Source organism: Lates calcarifer, unplaced genomic scaffold (genome assembly GCF_001640805.2).
Source record: "Lates calcarifer isolate ASB-BC8 unplaced genomic scaffold, TLL_Latcal_v3 _unitig_643_quiver_2901, whole genome shotgun sequence".
NCBI lineage: Eukaryota > Metazoa > Chordata > Actinopteri > Centropomidae > Lates > Lates calcarifer.
In genome coordinates, this window is record NW_026117871.1 from 1,071 (window position 1) to 11,210 (window position 10,140).

General features: G+C 40.6%; 1 protein-coding gene across 1 annotated transcript; it reads left to right on the top strand.

Annotated features, from left to right (window-relative positions):
* The first annotated feature begins 5,212 nt into the window (after positions 1-5,212).
* LOC108879381 (cAMP-dependent protein kinase inhibitor beta) lies at positions 5,213-8,573 on the top strand. The gene is made up of 2 exons (XM_018670620.2): positions 5,213-5,364; positions 6,628-8,573. Exons 1-2 carry the CDS (start codon positions 5,223-5,225, stop codon positions 6,708-6,710), a joined length of 225 nt encoding a protein of 74 aa, XP_018526136.1. The 5' UTR covers positions 5,213-5,222; the 3' UTR covers positions 6,711-8,573.
* Positions 8,574-10,140: the final 1,567 nt, after the last annotated feature.

Sequence of the window (10,140 nt, forward strand, 5' to 3'; positions counted from 1 at the left end):
TGTCATGATTGAATACATTTTCAAGCAAAAACAAGGAGTGCCTGAGATCGTGCATTTCTCTTCTGTTCTCATGTCACTGCAGTATTCAGCTTTATAAAATGTAATTTTTGAGACTTGAGAATCAGAGGTTGGAGTTTTCCTGACCCATTTAGAGTGTGGTTTTCCCAGCGCCTTGTCCTGGTTTATTGCTAAACACAACATTGTGCTTTCCAATCACTCAAGGAGATGGGAATGCAGAAAACATGTCACATTTATTCTGACATAACTACTGACTGTAATGGATGTGACATTTTCAAACATCTTTGTTCATGCATTTTTTTGTACAGCGGGTGGATCCTTAAAAGCTTTTTATTATGCAACCGTACTGTTTTGGTTTACTTTCCCCGCTTTCATCAGTGTCGTTTTCGGAGCAGCAGGCAGCGGGTTTCCAGAGAAAAAGGCTCTAATAAGCGGTGTACTGCACGTGAATGTAGTGGTGCATTTAACAGCTAAAGATACAGATACTTTGTCAAAAGCTGGTGGAAACCAAAACAGAGCTCAAAGAGAGTGAATACTGGACTTAGAGTCTAAATGAATGCTTATGTTTCTCCATGTCTGCTGGAGGTGTAAATAAGAAACTGTTTGCTAACAGGTTAGCCATAAACTGATAATGTGTCAGCATTATGTTTACAGCTCGTTGTCCTGCCTCCAAATGGCCAAAAAATGAATGAATCCAGGTGTAATGAAATGCAAAACAGATTTGCTATGATTCAGAATGATTAATAATATTATATGTTACACTGCATTGGCTAGGCTAGGTATTGAACCAATACATTTTTGGTACAGTCAGATTCATACTCTAAAGTTTCTGATTCTAGTCATTCTTTTGCCAGATTTAAAGTATGTTTAAGCAAAGTTACTAGTGCACTGCTGCTGCTCTGCATTGTGTAATTTGGTGGTAGCTCTGAAAGTTAAAACTAATATAAGATCACACACTGGTTTGAAGATGCCAACTGTGAAAGGTCTCCAGTCATGTTCTACAAGGTGTGTAACATTTGTCAATACTGAGGTAATATGTTCTTGAATAGAGCTCTTTTACATTTTCTACACACAACAGAAACACAGGCAATATGTCTGTGTTGGTTGCCTGGATGCACAAAGTCCGAGCTATGAAGCTCTCAGCATCTGTTTCTGTTTTCTGCTTTCTTTCTCTCGCCCTGTCCGTGGTGCTGAAAGCCTCCATTCACTCTCTCTGTGAAAATGTCTGTTGAGACAAGCTTTCTTGCTCAGGGTCCTTGGACTTGAATTTCCATTTAGAAAGGCTGGCGCTCTCTTGAAAAGCCAGCAAGGCTTCCTCTGAACAGAGACACTCCCACTGGTGTCGAGAGCACTGTGAGGTTTGATCGGAGACAAAAACCCTGTGCTGTTGTGGTCAGAATTATCCTTCAACACTGAATGTGTGCTGTTTAAGTTCAGCGATACAACATACCTGCTCTGGTAAACACGCAGAAGATGGGATGGGTGAAAAGGCTTTTTCCTTTTGTACGTGTCCAACTGGCAAGATATCAGAGTATAATTTTAGCTGCATGATTATTTCCACAATGGCACTGCAAGACAGAGGATGTTTCAAGTACATACAGTGTAATTTGTTGCTAAATTATAGAGGTCACTGTGTTTAGAAATAGCCCAGGTAGCAATTTGCAGCATTAATGAGCTCTTATTTAATTGCAGAGCTGTCACATGTTTGCAGTTTGGAAGAAAACGGAAAGATAGCCTTTTTATCCTCATTTTTTTTAGTCAACATCTTCTCACCCGCTCTGTAAACTGCCCTTGACCTCTGACAGTTCTTCCATCAAAAGGCTTTTATAACTCGACCTTGTTGCGTAACATACCTGCGGCTTGTTCCTGTGTCTGACTGAGCCGGCGCAGACATCATCGTATCTAGGTCAATTTTCTTGACAAGATAATCCCATTTAAACTGTTGTTGGATTAACAGCTAAAATAAACCTGTTCAAATGATGGGTCACTGCCTGTTCAATGTTTAATCCGATGGCTTAATGAAAGTTACCAACCAGATGTTCTAATTAGGACCAGGCTATTGGTGGTGTTCCAAGGCTGTTATTGACACTGATATCGCTGGATTGAAGCCACTGAAAGCCAATGTTCTGCACTGATTTGCAGTTGTTGATATTTAGCTAAAGAAAATTGCAAACCTCTAAGCTACAGTAAATCACCACTGGTTGCTAAAAAAAAAGTGACAACATTCTTAGGTGGGGAAAAGGTGGCCTGAGGCAGCTTTCACTGCAGGTTTTACAGGAAAAAACCCTGAAGCTGTTGAGGAAAATCCTCCCACATCATACTGCGAGCTGTCCCATCAGCAGTGGGTGATTTTTGGCCAGTATCTGGTATTAAAGAAAAGGTCAATATAGACCTGACAGCACAGCAAGTCAATATTATCAGCCTGAGTCTAGTTGGTAATCATCCAGATTAACAGTCAAATCCCAGCTTTTCATTGATAATCAGCTGTTTAGCTTGACAAGCCTGTCAGACAGCTGAAGCAGGAAGAAGAGACGAAGTGTTCGTTCTGCTGCTTGGCCCCAATTAGACTCCTATTGTTCGACTTTTAGTTGAACCCTGGCCTCAAATTCAGGACAAAGAGCATCTTTGACATGCGAGGCCTGAGAGGGGAAACAATGCTCCAGATTCCCTGGACGCCTACAGTACAGTCCTACCAATTTAACATTGCAAATACAGAGCATTTCAGTTCAAAGACCTGAAAGTGGAGTGGTTGTAGCTGCCTCTGAGGACACTGAGGCCTTGTTCTTGATATTTTCATTTGAATCTGGGTGTAAAGCAGTACATGGGGACTTTACAAACTGCAGTTGTTTTCTGTAAACCACCTTCGGCAGGTGAAAAAAATGATCTATAATCAAATAATGTTGTTCTCTTTGCTAACAAAAAATGGGGTAAACTAGCATGGAGAAATAATGTTTGGAATCATCTTGGATTTGACAATACTGATGGAGTAATTGTGGATAAAGGTAATGCTGTGTACTGATGTTGTCACCGACACTGTCTTGCAGTAACGTTAGCTTGTTTAAGTGAGGCAGAGGAAGCACTGCTATTGAAAGGAACTGTCAGTTCTACAACATAGCTTAGGAACGGGCATTATGGGTTACGTTTGGATTGATTGTGTTAGTTTGTGTTTGTTCAAACCTGTTTTTTTGAAAAAGTGACAGTTTCAAAAGTAAAATGTGAAAAAAATTGAACTAATAATAAATAATTTGCAACGCATTTACTTTACGTTTGTCAAACATCCTGGTCATATTATTGTGAGGGTGTTCAACAAGGCACAACAGTGAATGTGCAACAGCATTTTGACATCAATAAATCATTATCACATTAATTATTACTATCTGTATGCATGCCCTGTTCTGTAAAGCTATGGATGCTCTGTGTATGTGTGTATTCTGTTAAATAATATCATTCATTGTACAGAGATAATTTGATAATGACATACTGACATTCAAAAATGCTACATTTGTCACCTTTATGCAAACAAAATCATACAAATGCTGCTTTGTTGTGTTTATATTGTCCTGCCAATAGCAGTCACTCCTCCTGTGTGCAGAGACACTGGTTGAGTTGTCAGAATGTGATTATGTCAAAGTGGAAATACGTTTATGCTCATGGAACTATTCAAAGAAATAGGACACAATGATCTACTGTTGCTTATATGAGCTCAATGTTGAAGCTACAATAGCGCTCGAGGCTAACAGATGGCCAACCTGTGGCCCTTTTTCTGGAGATCTAGATAGTGTGTATGTGTGTGTGTGAGTTTATAGCTGCAAGTGCGCATTAACTCACATGTCATTCCTTTGTTGAAACAGAGCGATGGGAAATGGGATTTTGCTCCACAGAATGCTATGGTTATTTAAAGCAAAGCTACACAACAAAAGAGTGAGACTGGGAGGAGAAAGTGAGATAGTGAGAGAATGGATTCAAGTCATATGTTTACCTGCCAGTGGTGCTTTTCTGTACTGTTGCCATAGCAACAGTGGCTTGCTGTGTTTGTGTGTTTGTGTGTGTGTGTGTGTGTGTCTGTGTGACAAGGAATGTAATTCTGCCTGTCACCAGTGTAGCCCAGAGCAGACTCCCCAGCTGCTGGTTTCCATGAGCCCAGACAGACACATCCTCCGCTTCAGTGAGGAATCTTTTCTCTTGACGTTCAAATCACTAAACAGATTAGGTCCATTTTGTTTTCTGAAATATGTTAAGATAAATGGACACTGCTTGGGCTCTGTATTACTCAAAATGAAAACATCAGTCATTTCGAAACTAATGTCATTAAAGTGACCAGTGTAAGCATCAGTGCAGAGAAAGAAACAGGCTAACTAGATCATTTGAAATGTACTTGGAGTAGAACAGAGTCACTGTCCCATACAGGGGTTTTCTCCACAGTACAAAAGCATACAAAAGTACAGACAAACTTTATCATTAGGAATAGAATAGCATAGAAATAAGACCCTGAATGAACAACAAACATTAAAACCATTGACAGGTGAAGTGAATAACAATCATCTCTTTACAATACAATGTTCTGCAGGGAAACCATGGGGCCTGACATTCATCTGGATGTTACTTTGATACATGCCACCCAATTTAACATTGCTGTAAACTAAACACACCTCCCCATGGCAAACACACTCCCTGACAGCAGGGGCCTCCCCCAGCAGGACGGTGCTCCCACCACACCACATAAACTGCTCAGGAATAGCTCAAGGAACATGACAAAGAGCCCAAGGTGTTGACCTGGCCTCCAAATCCTCCAGATCCAAATCTGATTGAACATCTGTGGGATGATCCAGAACAAACCAGATGTTGGACGCCCCACCAATATTTGCCAATATCCCAATGCCAGACACCACAGGACACCCTCAGGAATCCTGTTTCCATGCCCTGATGGGTCAGAGCTGTTTTAGCAGCACAAGGGGGACCAAACAATATTATGCAAGTGGTTTTAATGTTGTGGCTGATTGGTGTATTAGCACAGAAAGATTCCTACTGAATTTATTGTGAAATTCATAAAACACAATACTCTAACCCTAACACTAACCCTTTAATTTACAGGTTTTCATTTATTGTTACAAAACTGCCAAAAAGTACTGTTTCTTTCTTGTTTGAGAGCACAGCAAAATTAATGCTGTACTCTTTTTCTCTTTTTATCGTAGAGGGGTCCTGAGATGACAGAAGTAGAGCCAGTGTTGGACTTTGCCTCCTCGGGACGCTCGGGGAGGCGAAATGCCCTGCCTGACATCCTGGGCTCACCGGCAGGCGTAAACCCCGGTGACCTGCCTCTTAAACTAGCTGAGCTGTCCCTCAAAGGTAAAGTACACTAGTTGTCTTTGCCTCTGTTATTACTAAAAACTGTCATCGGTTTATAAGTTTAATTTGTAGTGCAAGTCCTGAGATCATGCACAGTTCACAATCCATCAAAGTTTTTGTCAAACTTTAACAGGTTATATCTTGTTTTTGGAATACATTTTTCTCTAATAGCTACAATGTTTCAGACATTGAAAAGTGATTGGGCACCCTGAGAAGAAGCCTAACCAAACATTTTGATGCTTCATTTTTAATTCAGACCTAACCCAGGCACTGCTAGTAACCAGGCAGATGAGTCTTTGCATGCTCAACCTCTGGCCCTGCTCAGGCCCAAATATGGTTGCCAACCACAGATTGATGATGTCTGATAGATGTCTGAAGCAAGATTCATGTTTTTGCTACATTGTATACATTTGACCCAGTTAGTTTTGGTTTCACAGTGACTTTGCGAGGGCACTGAAGAAGTTTGTATGACATATGTGTGTCCAGTTGTCATCACATATGTGTGCTGGGTGTGTGTCTGATGTCGTCACTTTCAGATTTGTCAAGTTGACTTTTTTCAAGCTGATTTCGTCATCAGACCAAATTACAGTTAAATATTTTATCTCCTCCTCCCATGTGGTACTGCAGCTTATTTTTACTTCCCTTCTGCTTATTTTTCCCTTTCTATTATTTAATGGGTAACGAGCCTGCCTCGACTTCCTGTATTTGGTCCACAAGTCTGAACCATCCAAAAAAGTGTTTTCACTGCAAATTAGCTGAATCATGAGACCAACGCTTTTGGATGAACCATGTTTTGGTCCTTTGGTCCGGGCTGTGGTCTGAGGCACCTTTCACACCTGCTATTTTTTTGCTATTTTCTTACCCCAGAGGTCTGGACCACACAAGGTAGGTCTGAAAGCACCTTTAGAGTCGTTTTGGTCTGAGAATCAGCTTTGGGCTACAGTTGCCACTTGGGAATGGGCTAACTGGCTACTTCCAGGAGGTTGTGGACACTATGCATTTTCTCCCTGTAGGCCCAAATTAGTGCTATGGTGATGCTATTGGTGCTATGCTACTTAGGGTGATTCTGAAAGTGGCTCTGACACAGTAGGAGCTGTAAAATGACTCAAAAGCAAAACATGCAAGCATGCAGTGATGTAATAATCATTAAGTCATTGGCAGTGGCCAACAGAACAGGCTGTATACAGCCTATAGTTACTTCTTTTTGCCCCTCAAAGTAACAACAACATATTTCTTATTGTTTCTTTTTTGGGTTGTGCACAGATGGTCCGGGAGGGGCCCAGTCCCCCATGGCGGAGGAGCCTCCACCGCCACCGGAGAGCTCAGAGGGGAAAGAGGGATCGTAGGGACTCGTTTATTTACCTCCCTGGAGATCAGTAGAGATAACCTGAGAGACGGGATGAGGAGCAAGATAGAGGGTGACCTGTGGGAGAAGGTGTGATGATCTGTGGAGAGTCAGTCTGTTTGCGGAGCAGCTGAGCCACGGAGGGAGAGTGAGTGACAGACCGACTCCCCCAAAGGACTGAAGCCAGGAGCTTTGGACTGATTGGGACTCAGCACTATCTGAAAAGAGTCAGACGTTACTCAGCTATGAACCACTGAGTGTGTGTGAGTTATACACTCAGTCTACACTACACTGAGAATCAAAGGGACCATGACAGATTGTATACTGTACATTACTATTTTTGTATGATTTATTTAAAACTAAAGAAAAACCGGAATTCTTAAGTCAAACTGTAATATGTACAATTTCCTGTCATTTCCTGCTGATTTTTGTTTTACAGTGACGTGTGTCATTTTGCATTGACGTGAACAGGAGGGGGTTTGATAGCAGCCTGCTGTGGCTCAGAGCTTTTTAGGATGTAAAATGGTATGTTTGACATAAGAAAACTGTAGATTTCTCTTTGTGTTTTCTTGCTCACTTATGCTTTTACACTAAATGTGTATTATCTACTACATGTTTTCAAATCTGAGGCTGTTGTACAGTATATCCACATTGTAAATGTACAGTTTTTACCCCTATTCCCCGGACTGTTTTGATCCTAGCAACAGCAACCAGGGATTTGATCCATTTTTTTAGGTGTCTATATGGTGCAAGATGATTTCGTATAGAAAAGCCGTCCATATCTTAAGACATTCCTGTAGGGAATAGTGTCCCACTGCCAACAAGGTACACACTGCTTCACTGTAATACTGAAAGAAAAAAAGTCTGTGATGTCCTTTTGTTTTTTGCTCAAGGCTGCTTTTAAAAGTCTCTTTACTTTCCAAACCTCTGAAAATGTGCCTAGTGGCAGTTTACAACTGAAAACGTGTGTTGTGATCTTTCTCTGTGAAGTACTGTTATCCACTCTTTTGGGCTACTGATATTTCCTCAGTTTTAATAGGAGGTATCATGACACATCTTTAGTGCTTGAAATATAAATCAAAGAAAAACAAAACTCTTTTGTAACATTCTCCAAACCCGTATTTGCAGGTCCTACTATCCATCAGGATAAGCGTTCAATTCTGCATCAACTTCAGCTGCGTAATGCTCCTCACACAAGCTTCTTATGGTGTCAACAGCATATGCCCACTGCCTGGGTACGGGAGCAAGCATCAAGCAACACTGCCGCCACAATGTGTTTCAAGTGCTGAAAACGGCAGCGCACTCGCCTTCTGCCTCTCCAGAGTCTGTTCACACTCATCAACACATAAGTAGAGTTGCGAATAGGACGCAAGATGGAGAGCGAGAAAACACAGTGAGGGTCCACAGTTTGTCAGCTATCAACTCACTGCTACTGTATATATACTGTATTGTAGTATAATCCATGTGTCATACATGCTACCTGTATGATTACTAGAATTCACATACTGTACCCACAAAGAAATGGTGTTCTGTAATTGTCTCTATTTGAAGATGTGGCTGTGTCTTTATGTGGATGTGTTTCACAAATGCAACAAGGGAAGCCTGGTGTGCTGCTGCCCAGCCTCTGTTTTGGATGCTGTACACTACTGACGCTGATGAGAAAGTGTTTGTGGTCTATCTGAAGCTGTATGATCAAGACTTTTTTTTTTGGTTGGGGTGGGGTGGGTGAAGAATCAGAGGTGTATTTTGTAGTGTCCTGATCTATAAGTGGTGCATATATTTTACTTAGCTGGATTGAATCCCTTATGTTGATTCTATCTGGTGGTGGAAAATTGCCATATTAAACCCACAAGCTTTACATACATGACTGTGAATAGTGTCATTTCTATGCAAAGCCCTTGATCCTGGTGCTTGGCCTTAATATTTTTTGGCACAGATACACTCTGTTGGATGGATGATATTTAAATGATAATGATATAGTTTAGTATCACTGTTAAGCTAGGAAAATAAGATTAGTCCACCACTTTGGTCCAGGCTACTCAATGGATTGCTATGACATTTTGTGGGGATTTCGATGTGCCCCAGAAGACAAAGCCTGCCGACTTTCATAATCCCTGACTTTTCATGTCAGGGATTATGCAATTTAAAAATTCAGTTTATCCAGCACCTTGATTCATGAAAGAATAAACTACATATACCTGCCATCACCTACAGCTAGTGCTAATTAGGAAAAACTAGCATGATAACATGTTAACTTAAACTAAGATGACGATGGTAAAAATTCCCTGCTACGTGTTAGCATGTTAGCATTGTCATAGTGAGCATGTTAACATACTAACATTAGCATTTAGCTCAAACTCCTGCTGTGCTAAAGTGCAGCGCCATGAAGCTGCTAGTATGGCTGGAGATGTTTTTTGTCAACGTGGCTCTGTAGTTGGTGAATCTACTAATTCTATGTCTGTTTACAGGTTTTGAGGAGTACGACTGCACATATGAAAAACAGTTGTGTGAGGCTTTTGTTGCTACATGGGGAACAGCATCAAATCTGACAGTGAAAACAATCTGGCGGTGCATTTTTGAAATATCATATATTTCATATAGATATTAATGGGGGATTGTTAACATGGCATTTCCTCTCATGCAGTAATCAGGTCAAAGCCCTCCTTCACACTGTTGACCATTTGTACTCACTTTATTAACAACATTTCCTCCAACCCTCATCAGGTACAATTCATGAATCCACAGTTTTGTGGTAAAAATCACACTCAAATCTTTGCCAATATTTTCATGGTAAAATCCATGAATTCTACTTGATGAACCACAAAACAGTGTAAAGACAGTGAGTATAAGTGATCAATGCTGCAGGATTTTTTTTTTCACAGTCAGAGTTTATAATCCAATGCAGTGTCACTACTACTCCAGAGGTTTCAAAATTTAATGGACACATTGCCTTAACAGGTTTCCAAATCGTCAGAGGATCAATCATTCCCATTTTAGACTCACTGTGAGTTTTTCTGTATACCTCTGGGACCCTCTGGCAGAACTATCAACGTGATATCTCAGCTAAGAAAGGTAGCCATGTATTTTGATAAGTAACATTCATGCTCTCTGAGGATTAACCATTTAGATTTTGTTTTGCTTTTCACAATTGTCAGTGTGCGTCTTGTCCTTATGTTCTATTTTTATTCATTTACATTAACTACAGGTGAAGCAAAACTAACTGTTCATTTTCCTAATGCAGATGTAATGCACATTTCTTGTCATACAGTAACTACAGCAGGCTAACTGTGGTGATTGTTTGGTTAAAAAACACATGACAACAAATTATACATGTTTCTCCCTTTTCACTCTCTGCAAAGGACAAAATAACTGTACCATTTGATTACACCACAATCTCTGACAGGAGACACTTGAAATGGTGCTAATCTTTT